This window comes from Oxyura jamaicensis, chromosome 2 (assembly GCF_011077185.1).
Source record: "Oxyura jamaicensis isolate SHBP4307 breed ruddy duck chromosome 2, BPBGC_Ojam_1.0, whole genome shotgun sequence".
In the NCBI taxonomy this organism is placed as follows: Eukaryota; Metazoa; Chordata; class Aves; order Anseriformes; family Anatidae; genus Oxyura; species Oxyura jamaicensis.
In genome coordinates, this window is record NC_048894.1 from 65,226,894 (window position 1) to 65,248,534 (window position 21,641).

The 21,641-nt window shown below is 44.4% G+C and overlaps 2 protein-coding genes and 2 non-coding genes across 4 annotated transcripts in view; 1 reads left to right on the forward strand and 3 right to left on the reverse strand.

Moving 5' to 3' along the window:
* The window catches only part of LOC118161173 (transmembrane channel-like protein 2), a 48,382-nt gene extending 44,525 nt beyond the window's left edge, over positions 1 to 3,857 (forward strand). The window contains exon 18 of the mRNA XM_035316248.1: positions 3,651 to 3,857. Within this exon, the coding sequence (XP_035172139.1) occupies positions 3,651 to 3,857 (207 nt within the window). The remainder of the gene's footprint in view (positions 1 to 3,650) is intronic.
* A 92-nt stretch (positions 3,858 to 3,949) lies between these two features.
* LOC118162575 (40S ribosomal protein SA) lies at positions 3,950 to 9,219 on the reverse strand. Its single transcript, XM_035318807.1, has 7 exons — positions 9,093 to 9,219; positions 8,710 to 8,877; positions 8,022 to 8,140; positions 5,863 to 6,108; positions 4,887 to 5,015; positions 4,506 to 4,674; positions 3,950 to 4,090 (listed from the first exon to the last, which is right to left on the reverse strand). The coding sequence occupies exons 2-7, from the start codon at positions 8,840 to 8,842 to the stop codon at positions 3,996 to 3,998; spliced, it is 891 nt and encodes a 296-aa protein (XP_035174698.1). The 5' UTR covers positions 8,843 to 8,877; positions 9,093 to 9,219; the 3' UTR covers positions 3,950 to 3,995.
* LOC118163330 lies at positions 5,539 to 5,692 on the reverse strand. Its single transcript, XR_004748989.1, has one exon. It is a non-coding gene; the product is annotated as a small nucleolar RNA SNORA62/SNORA6 family (small nucleolar RNA).
* LOC118163329 lies at positions 6,699 to 6,858 on the reverse strand. The gene has a single exon (XR_004748988.1). It is a non-coding gene; the product is annotated as a small nucleolar RNA SNORA62/SNORA6 family (small nucleolar RNA).
* Positions 9,220 to 21,641: the final 12,422 nt, after the last annotated feature.

Genomic DNA, 21,641 nt, shown 5'->3' on the forward strand with positions numbered 1-21,641 from the left:
TTATCGCCTAGCTAACGACTGTCGTTAAGAGGTGTTCGTGTGGGCAGGCGACTGCTCTCCGCCCTGCCTGCGCGAACTGCCTGCGCGAACTGCCTGCGCGAACTGCCTGCGCGAACTGCCTGCGCTAACTGCCTGCGCTAACTGCCTGCGCTAACTGCCTGCGCTAACTGCCTGCGCTAACTGCCTGCGCTAACTGCCTGCGCTAACTGCCTGCGCTAACTGCCTGCGCTAACTGCCGCGCCACTCCCCTCTGACGCGCCACGCCCTGTTTGCCCGTCCTGGTCGCCGCGCTCCTGGTCGCTCGCGCTCCCTAGGGGCTGCTTTTGAACGGCCGGGGAGGGGGCGCTGCTGGCTCCGCCTTCTCCTCGTCAGCCTCCCTCACGAGGGCTGCCGGGTCCTGGCGGCTCCCTGAAGTCGGCTCGATGCCGGAAAATCAGCCCTGCCTGGCCCGATCCCCCGCTCCGCTGCAGAACGCGTCTGCTCCGGAGCCGATCGCCTCGGCAAATGGCCATTGAGCCATTGACTGCAATCTTTAAGTGAGAAGAATTGTAGGAGGATGGGTGCCATAGCTCCTAACCATAGCTACTACATGAAATGTGGGAAGTGCAGCCCTCTCTGCCTCCTGTCCCAAGAGTCTAACTGGGCAGCACGGAGCTTTGTTCTAGCTACCAGTGCAGAGCACAGCACTGTATAGGACTGCTGCAGGGAAAGATAACTCCATCCCAGCCAGATCCAGTACAGTGACAAGTGCAGCTGAGGCTGCTAAGAAAGCATGAAAGTTACAGTTTAGAGAATACACAGGTCAACTAAGGTCAACACTGCTATCAAAAGTTATTCACCAAATGTGCTTGTAGCTATACCCTGTGAGCAAAGCAAATAGGGTGAACTAAGGAGATGCACATCAAATACAAATGGACTGTTTCCAACAAATTGATGACACTACACAGGCAAGTTTACATTTTTTCCAATGTCTTCAGTACATGTTCAAGCGCATTTTCTGGAAAATACATTCTAAAGTGAAGTGCAGCTGGGTACCTAAGAACCAGAGACTTCCTGAAGAAGCAAGCAATAAGGGCAAAAGGAAGGAACTATAACAGTGACTGACTGAAAAGGATAAATTAGTCTAGGAAAGGTACAATTTTGAGATACTAGGAAACATCATTGTCTATTTGCTGTCTCAGGTGAAACATGGAAATTAACAACATCTTTTGGTTGCTCTAAGGAGGTGGTATCCTATGCTCTCTTATGTCTCTTGATAGGAAAAGGACTACCTAAAATGGAGCACCTCTCTCTCAGAGCTTCCTGTGTTATGCAACTTTTTCTTTCCTTCAGGATTTCCTAAACCAATTGAACCTTTGCTGAGGATGCCTGGCTGTCTCCAAATTCTGTGATGTGGATCATCTTCTAAGCAAGATTTTGTTCTTTATTCATTTGGGCCCCCTCATGGGGTTTGGTCTCTTCTGAGATAGGTTTTCTTAATTAGACCCTTTGAGGTCAGTTTGGCAGACTACTTCTGGGATTGGTAACAACAATTTTATGAAGTATATATACATATATGTCCATAATCTGCCATAAGTATAGTCTATATATATAGCCTATATATATACACATATATTTACTTATGAATAGGACTGGGGGGGTTGGACAGGGTGCAGGTGCCACTGCTCAGGGTCTGGCTGAGCATCCATCAGTAGATGATGAGCAATTGCATTGCACATCATTTGCTGTCTTCCCCATTCCATTTGTTCAAAGGCTTCCCACTGCTCAGGACCCCATTTGAAATCCTTCTTCTGGGTCACTTGACAGCTTACAATTAGACTGACTCAAAATAAGCATTCTTCAAAAACCCACACACCTGAGAAAGATTGTTTCCTTTTTGCTATCTGGCAGAGACATAGCTGTTAGCTTGTTCATCACATCGATTGGGATCTAATGATGCCCATCTTTTGTATTCCCAAAAACTGGATTTCCTGTCAAGGTCCCTTGGTCTAACTCTGCAAAACCAGCTTTTGGGAGAACTTAGACTATTTTCTTCTCTTACTCAGAACTTCTGATACATTGCCCCACAGTGATGTCAACATAGTGCATGTGTTACAGCACTTCAACCTGTTCCAGGGCAGTCTGCATCAAATAGTAGGGCTGTGTTTCAGGTGGACTGGACACCCCTCCAAGGGAAAGCAAATCATGGCCTGTGCTCTACTGCCAAAGGGATCAAGAAAAAACACAGAAGCAGCATCAGTTGTGGCATTTTCTTTGACTCCAGTTCTTAACGAAGTTCTGGCATGTCTGGCACAGCAGCACTCAGCAGTGGTATGACTTCATTTGGGCCATGACAATTCATTTTTAGTCTCCACTAAGAGCTGCTTGCTCACACACACCCCCCACAGTGGGATGGGGGACAAAATTGAAAAGTGTAAGAACTCCTGGGTTGAGATAAGGACAGTTCAGTAAGAGGGAAGAAAGAAAACAGTAACAAAGCAAGTGATACACGATGCAATTGTTCATCGCCTACTGACCAATGCCTAGTCAGTCCCCAAGCAAAAGCACATACACACCAACCCTCCAAGTTCTACTGTTCAGCACAACACACCATGGGACATCCTTCTGGCCAGTTTGGGTCATCTGTCCTGAGGATGTTCCCTCCAAGCTCCTTGTGCACCCTCACTGTCAGCGCAGCATGAGAATCTGAAGCATCCTTGACTTAGTTTAAGCCCTGCTCAGCATTATCAACTTCTTCATTCTAAATCCAAAACACCATACCAGCTGCTATGAAGATAATTAACTCCAAGCCAAAACCAGGACAGAAGGACAATGGTGGCATTGGTATGTAGCTAAACAGAGTGTTCTCACCTTCTTGAAGGTGGGTTTAATTCCTACTTTTTAGCAGTCATCATGAACTTTCCTGGATTGCCATGACCTTTCAAAATGATAACGGATTAGCAGTCACACCAGTCATCTCTGCTCTCACATGCCTCCTGTTTAGTCCTAGGGACTTGAGCTAAACACCTCTCTCCACCCCCCAAAAACTACATTCCTTTACCTTCCTGCCTCTCTGACAGGATCAAGGAGACCTTGGATCTCAGGCTCTTCACCTTCGCTTCTGGAGTGAAGTAGTCCCCCTTAGCACAAGAGACCTTCCCTGGCCATGTCCCTGCTGACCACAGGGTATCAGGTCAGGTTGGCAGATAGGTGCCTCCTTCCACCCCCCTCAGGAGTCCCCAGTGCCTGCCTTTTTCTTTTGCTTTACTGCTGGAGACTCTTGGTTCAGGCTCAGGCATTTCCAATGGCTTCCTCAAGAGAGCAGTCTCCCTTTCTCCTGTTATCAGGGCACAATACCTATTCTGCAATTGCAGATGCACAGGCACAAGCTTCAAGCTTCCCCCTTCACAGGAATCTCTATTGACCATGGCCATCACTGCTTCTTTGTACCATGGGGCTTGGGCTCTTTCTTGCCTTTGCAATGTCTTTGAGAAGACCATATTGCTCTCCTGTCATGTCGGATGCACCAGCTTCTTGCTCCTTCCCACCCCACAATCCTCTCGCTCCCCAGCCCCTCTGCAACAGCTCCCTACCAGCCTCCACTTGCCACCCAGCACACACCTCAGCAGCAGCCCTCATAAATCCCAGCTCCTTCATTTCTGCTCCCTCAGATGCTTGACCAGGTCATCGCAGACCCATCTCTGCAGACATCCTTGTGCATGCACATCCTTGGCATGGAAGCATTTGACCAGCAGCCTGGCCAGCTCACAGCTGTTACTGTAGTCCAGATAATTTGCACTCCTTCAGCTCCTCCGTTGAGGCTTCATCCAGCATTTGAAGATCTATCCAGAAGAACACACCTTGACCATGGACTATGACCCACACGACTCAGTATAGTATTCTACATTTCACATGTCAACAGGGGGGTAGAGGAAAAAGATGCAACAAACAGCACTCACACAAAGCAGGATGTGTATTAAACCAAAATTTATTCTCACAGTACAGTGGCTCTGAAGTTAAGACCACTCCGTGGCAGTCCCAACCCACTCCGTTGCCTGGGCAGTGGGAGCTGCTGACCAGTCCTCAGTGGCAGGCTGGGCACTCCAGTCCTCTGCAAATGAAAGTGCAACAAATTCTCAGTGTACCTGTTCTTTCCACCCACTAAACCACATTACAGACTCTACCACTCTTTGTGCATGCAAGTGAAAGTACACATGGAAACTACCGAGCGGTCTTATGACCCCAAAATAGTTTGTGGATTTCCATGAACACCAAGCCAAGGCAGGCACTTGCATCAAGTCTGCCTTACAAATACATACATTTAACATCTAGAGACAGTGCTGGAAAACACTCATAGAGCCATCTGATGAGTACCAAGTTTTCCCTACAAAATACTGGAAGTGAGACTTCCTTAAGACAGGCAAATCAGCACACCACCACTGTGCACACCCCTGCAGCTAATCACACAGTAAAAATTCATTTCTTCTCTCTAGACCCATGGACATCCCCACCCCCCCCAAACTGACCTGTGGGGAACTGCTGGATTGGCACAGATGGGACCTGCACTCCCTCAGACCAATCTGCAACCTCAGGCTGAGGAGGAGCAGTGAATTCAGGAGCTGGGGCTGTCCATTCAGTTTGGAACTCTTCCTTTGTAACGGCTTTTTCAGCAGCAGCCTGCTCCTCCTTCTCAATCTGCAATGGAATGGCATAGCTGACATCTCCCAGAAACATCTCACCACCCACACTACCACTCAGCAGTCAGTAAGTACCAACTGACAGACAATTAACTACCACCTGAAGTGTCCAGTCCATTATATTGGCAAAGTCTGTCCTCAATGGCACAGGACCACAGGCAGAAGCAAAAGCAGTACATCTCATACTGGCACAATGTCCAGGTCTCCTACCTCCTCAGGATCCCTGTAGAAGTACAAGTCAGGCATGACTTCCCATGGGTGTTCACGGGAGATGGTACCACGCATGCGCAGGACCTCCCGAGCCAGCATCCACCACATCAGACCTACTGAGTGGGCTCCCTGAACAGAGTAAGAAAGTTACATTAAGATCTGCTTCAAAGCTAAGCCTTTACAAGAGGAAAAGACTAGTTTGCAACCAAGATTCTTCCTGGCAAGAGAAAGGCATTGTGTGCTAATGCCTGACAGACCTGTTAGGTGCTTGGACTCAGGACATGGCAACTTTTAAAATTCATAGCACCACTTCCAGGTCTCTACAGCATTATCACAGCACTGCAGTCACCAACATCTAAATTAGCCTGATAGTCAATTCTCTCTCCTACCCAATGTCACAAATGTTATCCAAAAGACAAGGATTATGCTCATCATTTACACTAGTACAAAGAAACAAAGAAACTTGAACAAATTCATCTTACACATATAATTAGATTTGGCTTACACTAGCTTTGTTTACTAACAGTGTTTAAATAGGGATCAAAAAGTTTCCTAATTTCCTAAACTTTACCTTTCAGTTGGTTTCTGGCATGGCAATATGTCACACATCAGTTTCATCATAAATTGACATGACTTTTTTTTCATATCAATGAACTGTGGCAAGAATGACTACCAAACTCTTCATTGGGCCAAAAAGACCCTCTGGCTGTCAGTAAGTCCTGCCAGGTTACTGTAGCACACGTCCTACACTTGAGAGCTCCTTGGCCAGAAGTCAGCCTCAGCTCCAAGCTCCAAATGTGTGCCGCTCACCTCCTCCTCCCTCCAGCCCACCTGCTGGCTTGCCAGAAACCTTAATTAGCTAATCAGTTTGGGGACATTCCAGATACAAACCCAACCTTCCCCTGCAAAAATGCATTCATCTTGCATCCCAGTGCATGTTTAGAGAAAGCAGCTTTCAATGCTTCAAATCAGTAACCTTATTGTTGCAGGGGATGGCAATATCCACATAGCGCAGTGGGGAGTCAGTGTTGCACAGTGCAATGGTGGGGATGTTGACATAAGATGCCTCTGTCAGTGGCTGATGATCAGCCCGGGGGTCCGTAACAACCAGGAGTCGTGGCTCACGGAAAGCTGCCTGGATCTGATTTGTGAAGGTACCAGGGGTGAAGCGTCCAGCAATAGGAGTAGCCCCAGTGGCAGCAGCAAACTTCAGAACAGCACGCTGCAGAACAGACCACAAATGTGAAGCACGATATTCAATTTCAAACAACTTGCCCTGGTGTGCTGCCAGTTAACACAAATTAACTTTTCAGTTATTGTGCAGTCAAGGCTCATGCACCAATTTAAAAAATAAAAAAGCACTTAAAAATACCTACACCACCACAAGGAATTAGTATCGTATCCACCAACAATGCACAAAGTCAATATACAGAACTAAAGCTTCCCCACCCTAATTTAGTTGCATGCTCTACTCCAAAATTAAGAGTCTCAAAATCAAATCATGGAAGGTGTAAATGTAAAATTGCTTTATAAAACCATCTAGGCTGGAAAAGACCTTCAAGATCATGTAGTCCAACCAGTCTGACCTACAAAGTCCCATAACTAGACCATGCCCCGGTCACATTGTTCTTAATCCGTAAGAAAAATGATTTTACATCCACTATTCCTACATCCATTTATTATCCAGTAGTGTAACTTCACTGACTACAGGAGAAACTCACTAGTAAATACATGCAGACTAACCACATCTACTAAGACTACAGTTGCAGTCACCTGCAATAGCTTTCAATTTCCCAGGCATCAGCGAGCAGGACATGTGGCAGGGCCTACTATTAAATCCCACTCATAGATTGAGCTCCTCTCTTGGCATTACCAAAAACCCTGCCATCCGGTTTGCTGTAGCACACTTCCGACACTTGAGAGCTCATCGGCCAGAAGCTGACCTGAGCATCAAGCTTTAACAGTGTGCAGGTCAAGTAAATAGGGGCTTGTGCTTTATTTCTGTAAATCTGTTCATCTTCCCCTACATTTGTGGCAACATAGATTACTCCAAAGAAAATAAGCTCACAGGTAAACTTCAGCACCAATTAGATTTATTTGAAGGGTGCAACACATCCCCTGCTATGAAGTTTTTCCGCTAAAAAACTAAAGTGACAAATTAAAAAATGCGTTACAGTTTCCTGTCCAACAACAGAATTATTTCTTCTTTGAAAACCTTTATCACATGCTTTTTGTCCCCCGAAAGCCATGGTGATGACTCAAGGAATGAATGGGTGTGTTATGGTTTAACCCGGCCAGCAGCTAAACACCACACAGCCGTTCGCTCACCCTCCCCCCCTCTCTCTGGGATGGGGGAGCGAAACAGGCAAGTGAAGCCTGTGAGTTGAGATAAAGACAGTTTATTAAGACAAGAAAACAATAGCAACAACAATAATGCATACAAAACAAGTGATGCACAATGCAACTGCTCACCACCTGCTGACCAATGCCCAGCCTATCCTTGAGCAGCTGGCCCCCCCACCCCGGCTAGCCACCCCTATATATTGTTTAGCATGACATCAGATGGTATGGAATACTCCTTTGGCCAGTTTGGGTCAGCTGTCCTGGGTCTGTCCCCTCCCAGCTCTTGCTGCACCCCCAGCCTGTCCGCTGGCAGGACAGGGCAAGAAGCTGAAGAGTCCTTGGCTTAGTGTAAGCATTGCTGTGCAACAATTGAAACATCAGCATGTTATCAGCACTCTTCTCACCATAATCCAAAACATAGCACTCTACCAGCCACTAGGAGGAAAATTAACTCTCTCCTAACTGAAACCCAGACAGAGTGACCAGGGGTGCAGAGGACTGACTACTAATACACTGGAAATTCAACAGGATATAATCAAAGGAAGATTAAAAAAAAACAAGTAATCAAACTCCTCACATCCTCCCTGAAACCTATGGGAATTGGTAACTGGAGGGGAACCTTCCATGGAACCATTTTACACTTCATAAGAAGAACGCTTCTGAAACAGTTTTGCTAGTGCCAAAGTTTGAATTTTCCACTTCATCAAGATGCCCCTGGCATGCCATGATGCATGACAATAGAGTCCTGCTCCCAGGACTGAAGGCCTTATCACCAGCAAAGAATGCCCATACCTGTCCAGTATTCCTGGAAGAGATGACGCTCACATCAGCTGGGTTCTCAATAGCAACAATGGCACGGGCTGCCAGGAGAAGTTTTTCCCAGGTCCTCTTCAGATTGATGATGTAAATACCTATGTGTGACAAAAGGATTTAGAGTAACCATCAAACAAGTTCCTAGATCAAGATAAGACTCTTCTGCTATGAAGTTTGTCACATGACTACATTTACTTTAAAACTCTAGATAGCAGAGAGCTGTGTAAGAAAAATCTTACCATATAGGTTTAAGGTAGCACACTCCAGCACCTACCAGTACAGACCAGGGCCTGGCAAGAGCTGCAGCATTTTAACATGCTGCACCTCAACTTGCAACTGAGTCTTGTTAGCTCAGTGCTAAGAAGCAAAAATTACTACTGTGGCACTAAAATCATTTTGCTACCATAGTAAAGATCTAGCAGAAATGACCACAATCAAATACTAAAACCATTTACCAAGTTCCAAAATCAGTGCTTTGTTCTACTTCTTTGAGTAACATGACTTAACTATTAAGAACTACCGTATTTTTACCATACTTTTAACATCATCAACTACTGGGAACCTCAAGCACTGGCACTTGCCATGTTTCCCCAGCTCTTCCCACCAAATCCCTGCAGCCACCTGGACCAGCTGCACCTAAAGCCTGCCTCCCACCCCAGGGCTCTACCATCGCTTTTCCTCTTATAGATGTACTGCTCCATCTGAAAGTCAAGGTTAGTGCCTCCCAGGTGGGTCCCGGCAGCGAGGAATTTGAGGACATCCTCCTCCTTCATCTGCAGGACATCGAGACCTCCGGACATTGTGGGGTTTCCCTCGGGAAGCGACGACGGGGAACCTGCGGGCACAAGCACCCCGTTTCACGCACCGCACCGCACCGCCCGCGCCCAGGCCGCCATCCTGGCCGCCATCTTGGCCCCCTCGGCCGGCCGCCTCCCCTCGGCCCCTCCCGACGGGCCTCAACCTCTCCCGATGGCCGGGCCCAGCTGGGGGGAAGGCACACAGGGAACCGCTGGGCCTCACCGCCCCCCGACCCCCAGAGTCAGGACTCACGCGACCAACGCCGTGTAGAGGTCTGATCAGCCGCCGAACAAAAAGGAAATATGGAGCCGCGTGACGTCTATATATGGCCCCTGCGCCGGCCAATGGGGAGCGTCACGCCCTCAGGAAGGGCGGGACTCCGCTAGTTGCTAAGGAAGTAGGCGCCTAGCGACCGGGGGAGGCCTATGCGTGGCATGGCAGACAGGTTGTTTGTGATACCTGGAAACCATGGGGAGAGGAGAGGGTCAGGGCAGTTGGCACTGCCCTTGAGAGCGCTTTTGCTGCTGCTTCCGTAGGATTTTCATTGCTAAAGCAGGCTGGTCAAAATCATCACTCCAAAAATGAGCAATGGGCCTTCTGATTTTATGAGCTACCATTTTTTTTATATTTTTTTTTCCTATGGGCAAAAGTATGGTGTTAGCTTCATTGTATCAAGTTCCTTGGGTTTTCAATTTTGTCTTTAAGTATTTCCTTCCCTTTGATAAGCACTTGAGATTGTACTTGTCATCATGTTACTTACCACGTCTGTTATCTTTATTTGGGACGAAAACTAAAAATGAGTCAGTTCAATAAGCAGGGGAGAATTCTCAGTCAAGTTTTGCTTTAGCACATCATCTGGGTGCAGCTGGCTCTTCCCACAGCACATTCCTCTGCCTCCATGTTGTGGCAGCTAAACACCACACAGCCGTTCGCTCACCTTCCCCCCTCTCTCTCTCTGGGATGGGGGAGAGAAACGGGCAAGTGAAGCCTGTGGGTTGAGATAAAGACAGTTTATTAAGATAGGAAATAATAATAGTGCGTACAAAACAAGTGATGCACAATGCAATTGCTCACCACCTGCTGACCAATGCCCAGCCTATCCTTGAGCAGCTGGCCCCCCACCCCGGCTAGCCACCCCTATATGCTGTTTAGCATGACATCAGATGGTATGGAATACTCCTTTGGCCAGTTTGGGTCAGCTGTCCTGGGTCTGTCCCCTCCCAGCTCTTGCTGCACCCCTAGCCTGCCCGCTGGCAGTACAGGGCAAGAAGCTGAAGAGTTCTTGGCTTAGCATAAGCATTGCTGTGCAACAATTAAAACATCAGCATGTTATCAGCACTCTTCTCATCCTAATCTAAAACATAGCACCCTACCAGCTACTAGGAGGAAAAACAACTCTGTCCTAACTGAAACCAGGACTCTCCCTTAAAGATGGAATGAACAGCACAGGGGACAAATGGCACCTTTGTTTCAGATGGAAGTAACGCCTTGCCTGTCATTCTGTGCAACAATTCCCCTTCTCTTGTTAAAAATCAGCTTGTGTTTTTCTGTTCAAAGGACAGTTCGTATAAGATAGTGTGAAATTTGTTAATTTGATTCATGTATGTATGGAACAATGCTGCATGATGAAATATAACCTTCCATTTAAGAAAAACTGATTGATTAGTGTACATAGTTCTTGTATCATGCAAAGGAAGGGTCCAGCAATTTGTGTAACTGGAGGGTTTGAAGGACGAACATTGAGACTCGAGTCTGGGAGATAAGAGGACCAAGGAGTTTTTAGGAAACTGCTGACTTTTGCATGGGATGCTGCCCAAGCCTCTGACATCTGGCAAAGAGATCACCAAATAAGGAGAAAGGGGGAGTTGAAGGATGACCGAAGGACAAAGCCTGGGAGGAAGACTATGAGCCTTCAGCACAGGAGACCCCCAGACAGACCACCAGACTGATACACATGCGTCCAGATGGTTCAGATTCTGGGAACTAATAACCCTGCCTTTTCTAGGAATAGTGTTGAATATGTATTAGTCTAGGAGCATAAAAATCAGCCACCTGATGTAACAGGTGTGAGTCTTGATGGAGCAGAGACTCCCGGCTCACCCAGCGCTGTTTGCTTGCCTCTATTTGCTTAATAAATTACTAACTTTAATTAGAATCCTATTTGGGACTCAATCATTCATCACAATAGGGTTGGCCTTTGCCCCACTGAGACTCATACTGATTTGCCAAGCAGTGCTCTTCCTGGTATTGTGGATGGTTTGCTGCTTGCTGAGCTCCTCCTTGCAGGTTGCCCTCAGCGATTGCTTTAGGGATACTACAAATCTCCACCAAATATATCAGCAACCAGCAGATTTTTCCATCACTGTACCAGCATCTATTGATCAGCTGAATCAAAACATTTGCATTATTCTACTACTGCAGTTGGGAAGTGTTTATAAGCTCCAGAAATGGTTCTCCTTGCTTGTGCAACAAAATGGCAGGTTGCTATAGCAAAAGAATACTTTGTCCACTGTGTGAGGCTGCACAGTTTGTCAGTGCCATACCTGCCCTCCTGCGACAAACACCTTATTGTAAAGTGTCATGCTCATGGCTAGCAAACGCTTTAGTGACACACTGCAGCTAAAACAGGGGGCGTGAAACATGAATTGCCTGACTGCTGTGCACAAAGCATATTGTAATATGGTCACCACAGTGCTACAATGTGTAACATCATAGGAAATTGCCCTTCTTTCCTCATCATGGAATAGCTTCTCATGTTATCCTGTGCAGTTTTTCTTCAACCACCATTGTAAATGTTTTCTGAGAAGTGGTATGTAGCAAGTCTGTGCACATAGCAACCACATTTTTGAGTTGAGCTTCATTTTTATGAACTTTTGAATGAGAACGATGACATTTATCACCCATTAATTTATGCTTGCTGTTGTTACAACATTACATTACAGAAGTATGTATTTTAGGATCACAGTGTGAATACTATGTTTCTACTGTGAGTGTTTGAAGGGAAGAAGTATATTAAAAAATATATAAAATTGTAAGTTGGGAGCATCCTCTTCAAAGTATGCTGTAGTTTTTTTGTTTGTTTGTTTTTCTAGGAGCAAATTTAAGGTTTCTTCTGAACTCTCGAAATGATGACAAATCAAAGATTTACTTTAACACTTTAGAATTCTGCTTTCCTGTTGAAAGTGAAATTCAAGGTTTTATGGTTATTTGATAAATTATATTTAGCTCCTAAATTGCTTGCAGTGGGAGGCAGCCTCTAAGAGGCTACAGCATTTACTACTTTACCCTTCCTTCTCTCCTCATTAGCACTGTCTAACACAGTGTTGCATGCTGTGGGAGAGTTTATGCAGCCCTGTTCTACTTTTTAAAGTACCAAGGTTGTCACTGTCTTTTAGAGAAATTACAATAAAAGTAGGTTAAACTGAAACTTGACTTACACATTCTGTTCTGTAGTGGACATTAACATAGTAATTTCACATTTGAAGTTTATTGGTTTTAGTTTTTGTTTGTTTGCTTTTAAGAAGGAGCAGAAAGTGATCAGACTTCACATGCTTCATCATCTTTCTCCTCTTTGTTCTCTTCAGGGAGCATACAAAAGCCTGAGATTGGCATTTCTTAGGGGAAAAAAAAAGGGGGGGGGGGGGAAGGGGATATTTACTTTGTTATGTTTGTGTAAATCATTATCATTGTCCAGATCTAGCTACATTTCTGGATTATGCTGGCCAGTGTCTTCTGCAAGTGATAGTCAATGTTTGTGCCTTTCTAATAAGAATGCTCCTTTAGTTTTCTCTCATTTACTTCAACCGAATACAACTATAGCAGCATAACTGGGCACTGAAGCTCCTGATAACCCTTTTGCAATGACTGCACACTGAGTCATTCTGGTGGAGATTACCTAAATTGCAGGTTTGAACGCCATTTCTCATATGTTCTTCAATATATATAAAATGAAAACATCCTGTTTTAGTGAGCAGCAATTTGTTTATTTATTGTCAATCATTTCATCATGCAGAGCTCCAATCTGCAGGTCAGGAGCTGGCACTCATGCTGTACTTTCTCCTTTCTGTATGCTTCTTAGCTGATCGTAATTAGCAAAATTACCAGATTATACTGTTTTTAGGAGAATAATTCACACATTTGCCACATGGTGGTGACCAAGTTAAGTAAAACAAAACTCAACAGCTAAATGAGCTCTCCCTAAGCAGGAACATGAACCTTTAACAGGTGCTTTACAGATAACAGACTTTTATCAAACTTTGACAAATTAAAAGTGACCTTTTGGGGCTATGTACATGTATCTCCTAAGAGACACTTGAATTATATTGGCTGGGAGAGAGGGAGGTGTTACTGTGGTGTGTGCAATCCATTTACTTCAGAGAAATCTTTGGCTCAATAATACTTTAAAAAAATGTGTTAAATTAAGTGTAGTTGAACATAATGATTGGAAGTTTATAACAAATATTAGAGTAAATGTGATGTTATCAAAGGAAAAATGCCGGTAAGCATCCCAGACTTATCTGCAATCTCTAACACAACATTTTCATGTAGTTATACCTTGCACCTTTTTTTGGTGGACAAGCTCTTCTGTCTGGAAGAGCTCATGCTCTATGGCCTATGAGAGGCCTTGGAAGGGTCATACTAAAGCTTGACAGTGAAGTATTTTTAATTATCATCTTAAGCAACCTGAAAGTTTATTTTTAGCTGCATGCCTAGACACTTTAAGTCTCCATCACTAATGGACATGTCTCTCAAGTATACCTGTCTTATAATGTATTTTATACCATGTCTCTCCTGTCACCATTCACACTAAACTTTGTTACATAATTATATGCAGAGCATGACAGATATTGCTTTTTAAAAATTGAGTTAGCTTCAAAATATTCCTTTTGAGAGTGAAACTTCACACAGTTTAGTCACCTGATCTGATTACAAAGATATTGAAGCTGATATTAAACATAATCAGTTTGACTGTAAAGGATAAAGATATTCCTATTTCTGTTACACAAACTTAATTTTAAAAGCAACCTTTTCTGAAACTAAGCCCTGAGTTGTTCAACCCTGTTCAACCACAGTTGTTTACGTGCAGTTGTTGAACACTGTGGCTTGGTGGTATGCAAGGTGGGCTTGTTGTTCATTCTTGCAGAAGAGTGGCACTCTAAGAGGAGAAAATACATGGTATAAGGCATGTAGGAAGCACCACAGGATAAGGCCTTGTGTGCTCCCCCCCCAGGTACATCATCACTCGTAGTGCACCCACACATACCAAACCACTGAGTTGGAAAACTGCAACAGATTCATACTCCTCCTTTTCGAACAGTCACTTTTGAACTAATAGATTATTTTGCTTATAATAGTTTTGCAAATCTATAAAAATGTACTTGCTGTAGTTGTGAAGTATTCTCAGCCTTCCAAAAAGCTGTTACCTTGGGGTTTCTGGGATTTACAGACTGATCCCTGTACATACGTTCCTCAGAGTACATGTACCTGGTCAGGTCTGTCTGCAGGGTGTGAACTCAGGACGCCTATAGGAAGAGTTTAAAACAGATCTAATGGGTAAATGGATGTCAGAAATGCAGACAAAAGCATTAAAATGGCAGTAGGAAATAAGAGTAGCACACAGTTCATTGAGGAAGAACGTGAATTTGTAATTTTTTTGAGAATAAAGCTGTGAATGAATTAAAAGATTTAAAATATGGTAGGAAATAGCAGCCCACTGGTCAGTTTATATTAGATAAAACTGCATTAAAAGCTTTCACGGAGTGTTTTGAGCATGAATATCTAGTTACAATTTCATAAGAAATTGTCCTTACCGCCCTTATGTGCACCAGATCTTTCCCCCTCTTCTGCTTTTGTGTGTTTGAGGATAGGTTATATTCATTTTGTTCTTCCCCCAGACACGTTCTCTTCCTCCAACCATCCATTTCTCTCTCTTGACCCTTATTTTTTACATGACAGTCATAATCCACTGCCAGTGTCACGTGGATTAGAGCAATCTCCCTGATTCCTCCCTTTCACCTCCCCTCCCTCACCGCACCCGCCAGCTGAGGGTGAGGGTGAGCGGGCAGGGCTGGGACCAGGCTCCAGGGCCTGTCTGGGACCGGTTGGAACTGCCATAACCCCCATAACTGCCGCCCAGAGTCCGGCAGCAGCTGTAGGGCCAGATGTCAGCACTGCCAGGTGGGGTGTTGTGGGCATTGCTCAGCTCCTTTCTTCGGCATCTACCCGTGAAACCAGACCACAACGTGGGCGAAAAGCTTGAGGCCTCGTCAGTGCTACATGTGAAGTTTTAAGGGGTGTGATGGTTAGTAGAAAATAATATGGCAACTGATGCAGTTAAAATGGCCTTTTTTTTTTCTTTTTATGTGTGTGTGTGACTTTCAGAATTACCTGGTAGATTGTGTGTGAAACGCTCCTGAAATGAACTGTGTCATTTTCATCCACTGAGAACAACTCTAACCTGGTCTATTAACGTTCTACTAAAAAAAAAAAAAAAAAAAAAAAAAAAAGTATTTATTTTATATATACATATTTATAAGGTATAAAATATATTAACAACTGTTGTTCTTTTGAGAACTGGTCCCAAGAGAGTTTAAAATTGTTCTAGTCAGTTTTGGTTATGTGTGAAGTCTGAGCAGCACAGTGCAGTAAGATCTGTTGGAGGCTTTTGCAGTGTGACTGTTTCAGAAACACAGAGGTGGAGGACACCTGTATAGTTCATGCTATATATATGCAGTATAGAGAGTCTGCAGAACTTCAGCTCTTACTCTTTGTATGTCAATTTTTGTTTATAGAAATTATATACATTCCACATAAGTCCTTTGTAGTAAAACCACTGGTTGTGCATTCAGAGGTTTAGCAATTATGATTTAACACACAGTAAAATCTGTGAAAAACAGGAAAGTAAGAGGTACAGAGACACATTAAATACCATATCTGGAAATGGGGTATGCCTCCAACAGCAACTTTAATACTCCTTCAACAGTTCTGTAATAGGGGAAAATCACAACAATTATTATAGCTGTATGAGCAGCAGTAGTCTTGCACTCAACCACCTAACCTCTCTATCTAGTAACAACTAAAATAGAAACAGTAAGTCTGCAGTATATGAAAGCTCTCTAGAATACAGTGATTTTAAATGATGCTACAAAATAAATTACTGGGAGAAACCTTTTTAACCTAATGAAAAATGATTTAAAAAACAATAATGCAAAGCTCAAAAATGCAAAGCTCTACTTCATGCTAAATATTAAACGTAAAACTTGCTCATAGTTTATTTGAAGGTGACTGAAATGCTTTGAAATTCTGAAGCACAATATTTCTGAAGGGTTACACAAACAGAAAAACATCATTGTTTGGTCAGGTGAACAAAGGCAGCAGTTTAGGCTTCCAAATACTTGATTGTTTATTAAGGGCTGTCTGTTTCAAATGTGTCATTGACTCAAGCTGCAGAAATTTGAAGCAGAGAAAATATGCCCTGTATTCACATGTGCTGATGTGCTGAAAACCCAGCCAACAAATGCAGCAGTTTGCACAGAACAGTGCAAAGAAGGAGGCCTCAGCTAAATTCTTGCTGGTATAAGCAGTTTTGTTAAAGCAGGGTAAAAACAGCTTTTCACGTAAGTGTTGTGTTTGTTGCTGTTTAAACTGATCTCTAGCTTTTGTTCATAACCTGCTTTAAGTCAGCTCTGCATGTATCTCGTGACAGAGAATGAAACTCAGCTTGGTTGCTGCAGTTAATTTTCTCCTTCACCAGCTGGTGCATTCTTGCATAAGGGTAACGTCTTCATAAGTTAGCATGGGCTGTTCTAATAAAATCCAGTGGAGCTGTTCTTCACTTTGATTTTCTTGAGTGTCAGGATGAGCAGACAACTTACATACAGTTTTATTTTTTTTTATTTTTTTTTGTGTGTGTGTGTGTGTGTGTGTGTGTGTGTGTGGAGCTACAATGCAGGAAGGATCTGTAGCCAGATGCCAGTGGGAGGAAGATGACACATCAGCTGGATGGTGAGTTCTGAAACTAAGTAATGAAATACTGCAGTGGTTTAGAAGTGGCAGACTCTACCAAGGGGAAAGCAAACTATGCTTACAGCATTACAGAACACACCAAAACCTAATCATGGTTTTAAGATGTATTTATACTCAGTTACTCTAGATTGTGAGAGTTTGTAACAGAATGCCACTGGTGCTGGATTATTTCCCATTAAACCTAGGCCTAATTCAGGTGTTTTTTTTTACAGTCTCGAATGTTATCAATGTGCTGATCAGATGTGCTAATGTGATGATTTTTCTCTCTCTTGATAGATTGGTTTATCAGGCAAGGCTGAAATAGCACACCTGGGAAGATGGAATATGGGCCATACTAAGCATGCTTGCAGGTGATGCTAAATTGGGAGAAGCTGTTGACTCCTTTGAGGGCAGAGAAGCCTTGCAGAGAGGTCTTGATAGGTTATAGTACTGGACACTTGCCAGTTGTATGAGATTTAACAAGAGCAAGTGCCAAATTCTGCACCCTGGATAGGATGATCCTAGATATATGCACAGACTGGAGGGTGAGAGGCTGGAGAGCAGCCCTGTAGAAACGTATCTGTGGGCTCTGTTCAACAGCAAAAGTAATATGAGTCACCAGTGTGCTCTGCAAGCCAAATGGCCAACAGTACCCTGGAATGCATCAGGCACAGTATTGCTAGCTGGTTGAGGGAAGTGATTGTCCCACTCTGCTCTGCACTGGTGCAGCCTCACCTTGAGTACTGTGTGTAGTTTGGGGCACCACAATATAAGAAGGATGTAAAACTACTATTGTCCAAAGGAGGGAAACAAAGTTGTTGAAGGGTTTAGAAGGGCAAGAGATAAGACCTGAGGGAATGGCACAAAGCTGTGTCAGGGGAAATTCAGATGAGATGTTAGGAGAACGCTCTTCACTAAGAGGGTGTTCAAGCACTGGAACAGGCTCCCCGGGAAAGTAAGTGGTCATGGCACCAAGCCTGCCAGAGTTCAAGAACTGTTTGGACGATGTTCTCAGACATATGGTTTGATTTTTAGGTAATACTGTGCTGAGCCAGGAGCTGGACTTGATGATCCATGTGGGTCCTGTCCAATTCACAGAATCACTCTATGGTTTTGCGTCTGGGGCTGTTTTGGACCATGCAGTCAGTAACAGCAAGGCAGTGATGTCTTGGAGAAAGCCCTTTGTAGGACCCCTGTTATGGAGTCTAGGATGCATGAAGGAACACCGAGAGCAGTCCCTGGGCACAGGGAGCAGCCTTTCTGTCTAGCAAGCAAAATGGCACGTGGGAGTGAACCCACAGAAAGTGGCTTTCAGCCTATGGTCATCCTGCAGCAGCAAGGAGTCTTGGAGTAGGCAGGTGTAGGGAAGCATCACAGAGTTACTACCAACCTTTGAGTGGTGCATCAAGAACTTCAAGGAGGTTCCTGGGGTGGCTACAAAGCCCCAGAAAGACCATCTCCCCAACAGCAGCCCAGGCTGTGAAAGAAAGCAGCAACCCTTGCCAGGAGAGGTCTGTGAGCAAGGAAGCTCTAACAGGCCCCCAGTGGTGGGAAAGCCACTGAGCTGACATGCAGACATCTGCTGCCCAAAGAGGTCCTGTGAAGAGTGGATCGACTGCTGTATCCGGGCAGAACACGAGAGAGGCTCAGTAAGAAAGACCTTTGGGCAGTATCTTTGACATGGGACATGCCTGTGGGTGTCATGCAGGGAATGGTGCAGGGTCTGTCGAGTTGGATTCTCCAGAAGACAAAAAGAACACAGGTACAGAGCCACCTCCTGCGAAGCTGCGTGTGTCAATGTTATGTTTGGAATTCCCCCAAACAAAGAGAAGTGGGAGCACTACCAAGAGGACTAGGGCTTCTCTGGTGCCTCAGCCTTGGCCCCGTGTCTTGAAAGGGCTCCAGTCCCCTACCAGAAGGCAGCTGAGGCAGGGTGAGGAAATGGGAAGTGAAGGCATTAACTTACCTGGCCTATGCAAGGCTTCCCTGCAACCTGTAACAGAGTTCCTGAATTACAGGTGTTGTGTAAGCCTATCTTCCCTGTCCCACACTGTCCCAGTCATCATCAAATTGATAAGTGGAACTGATTAACCTTCAGTGAAGAGGACAGAGTTTTGCAACACTGCGCCTGGGATACCCCAGGCAAAGAGGCAGGAACAGTGTGCCACAAGGATGTGGCTTCACAGTGCTTCAGTCCTGCCCCATCAGCACCCTGCAGCTGAGGCAGGGTGAAGAGGGAAATCCTGCAGGTTGGCCAGCTTACAGTCTTCCCATGGTCAATAAAAGATATATCTTTCAGATGTTGTGTGAGACCTTTTCCATCTCATGTTGTTAACCCTGTCCTTGGAGCATGTTTTCTGTACTGAGCCCCCAGGGAGAAGGAAGGGGAGGCCCTTGCTTTCCTTGGGCTGCTGCAGCAGGGAGCAGAAGCAGCTGGTGGAGGGCCACCGAGGTCAGGGTGGCTCTGGAAGTGTTTTTCTAAAAGTTGTTTTTATTTGAAGCAATATATTATCTTCATTACTCTCACTTCAGATTTGTTTCCGTGACCACACCTTCTTACTATTTCTTGGTTTTGCTTATCCTCCTCCAGCAAAGGTGGTAGCAGGCTTAGCAGACATTAACACATGCCGGTTTAGCAGCCTCTCCAGCGTACAGCCCAGCAGGTAAACTACAGGTTGCTCCAGGTACAAGTTTAGTCAAGCAAATGGGACATGACACCACAGTGGGTAAGAATCTGCTACACGATCCTGTCAGCTAGCTTCGCTGCAGCATGGTGACCCTCAGCCAGATATACAGCATAGCCTGTTGGTTAATTTGCAACTTTGTAGGCATGCACACTATACACATTTCTCGGGAATACAATTGATAACCACAGTATCTAATACTGGAGACAGCACTCTGTTTTTTCCAAACACCATGGAATGTATTTTCAGCATACTTAAAAGTTACTCCTTAGTATGTGGCTTTTTTTTTTTTCTTTTAAAACTTTGGATTAGATGATGTATGTACTTGTTGGTGATTCCTTATGTTGGAGGCATAGCCATGTGCTAGCAGCTGCATCTCCTGCAGACCTAATCCCAAGGAAAGAACAGTTCTACTGTGACTGCATCGCTTTCTTTTGTTCACCTTTGCCAGAGGTGGTCCCACATTTGTCTTTATTCAAAAAATGCTCATCTTTTGTAAGGCTGTTTGTCACTGCACATAGTGCTACTACTGGTATGGAATCTGCCTCTAGAAGCAGCTACAGTTTCTTCACATGCTGAAAGCTCCAGGGAGCTCTGAGGTTAGTACTCGGTCCACTCAATAGTGGAGGTAGGGTTATTTTTTCAAAGATGCAGTTGTTTTCCCTTGAAGTTTGCAGTTTCAGAAGAGAAAAATGGTTTCACAGTGGAACGATCTTTACTGAAGTTACAACTGGCATCTGCTAAACCTAGAGCAGTATCATCTTTGTAAATTCCTTCTTCACTTGTATTTCAAAGGTTTGTTATTTCTTTCATGGTTTGGGGAAACTGACTTCAGCAAATCCTTATTTCCAGTTCTAAAAAGTTGTGGAGGTCTCCTTGTTAACCTTGTGTTTTGCCTCTTTCTTAAGCAGAAGGCAGAGTCATAGGTCAATGTTCTGAACATTACAAGAATAGTGCCTTTAATGGTTCCTCTTCTATCTTTCCCACCCTCCCCAGGGTTAGGGAGGGTGGGAATCTCTCCTCTCCTTATCTCTCCTCACAGCTGTGGCAGCTGGCAGCAGAGTGAACAGAAATGCCTCTACAGTGGATGCAGAGGCAGCAGGATCTCTGGGGAGCCCTGCATGCAAGAGTTGGTGGAGCCTGCCTGCTGCTGCATCCCAGGGCCATGCCTTGGTAAGAGATCAGCAATTAAGTATGCCCTTGCACTATGCCTCACAGTGAAAATGAAGTCACAAGCGCAATTTTTGGTCCTCTATTGAGAGAAGACTGCCTGATTAGCAGAAGATTAAAAAGTTAGTTTCTACTCAGAGTGCTCAAAACACCACTGTCCTAAAGGCTGGTATTTCAACATCTGTTAGTGAGATTCACTTCCTATCAGCCTTAACACACAACAGGCAGGCAGAGGAAGCTGTGAGGAAGACAAGAGTCCCCACTGCTGTGTATTTTTTTCCATGTAAGTAATGCAAATTCAGCTTGCATTAGCAGTTTTTATTGTGCCCTAGAGAAAGGGAATACACATGGCCTCATATTAATCTGAACTCACCCAACAATTCTGTTCTCTTGGGAAACTTCTTTTGCTTTATTAGGCTTTTTCTCCATCCCATCCCTTTGCATTTTACATTTTTGTTGTTGTTTTGTTGTTGTTAGTGTTTTTTTTTGGAAGTAATTGTGGTTGCCAGAATTATCAATGTCATCCCCACTGCTTTTAACAGAAATATATACTTTATCACAAACCTTTTATGTAGACATACACTCAAACCTATAAAATGTTCAAAAGCTCCAGTTCCATTTTAAATAGTGCAAGAGAAAAAAAAAAAGGACCACCACAGGCAGAACAGAAATAACACGAAACAAATAACCAGGCTATTTCTCTTGTGTCTTTACAAGTCAGTTAAATACTGACTGCCTCAACATGTTAGCCAGTTGCATTCTTATACCACAGTTGCAGGGGCAAACAGAGCCAACGCACACTCGCTAAGAGTGCATTGCCAGCAACTGAGGTCACCCAGAGAGGGATCTGACTCTGATCCTGCCCTAATAGAAAAGGGCTCACACTTTATCGCACCACCTTCTCCAAAGCCATCTTAGCTTAGATTTTGTAAATGATTATCTA

What these genes read in the sequence shown, in the direction of transcription:
- LOC118162575 (XM_035318807.1), bottom strand. Translation starts at nt 8,842, where the DNA reads ATGTCCGGAGGTCTCGATGTCCTGCAGATGAAGGAGGAGGATGTCCTC. An exon ending in CTTCCAGGAATACTGGACAG is followed by an intron (nt 6,109 to 8,021) that starts GTATGGGCATTC and finishes TCTGTTCTGCAG; the next exon opens with CGTGCTGTTCTGAAGTTTGC. An exon ending in CCATCCCCTGCAACAATAAG is followed by an intron (nt 5,016 to 5,862) that starts GTTACTGATTTG and finishes TACTCTGTTCAG; the next exon opens with GGAGCCCACTCAGTAGGTCT.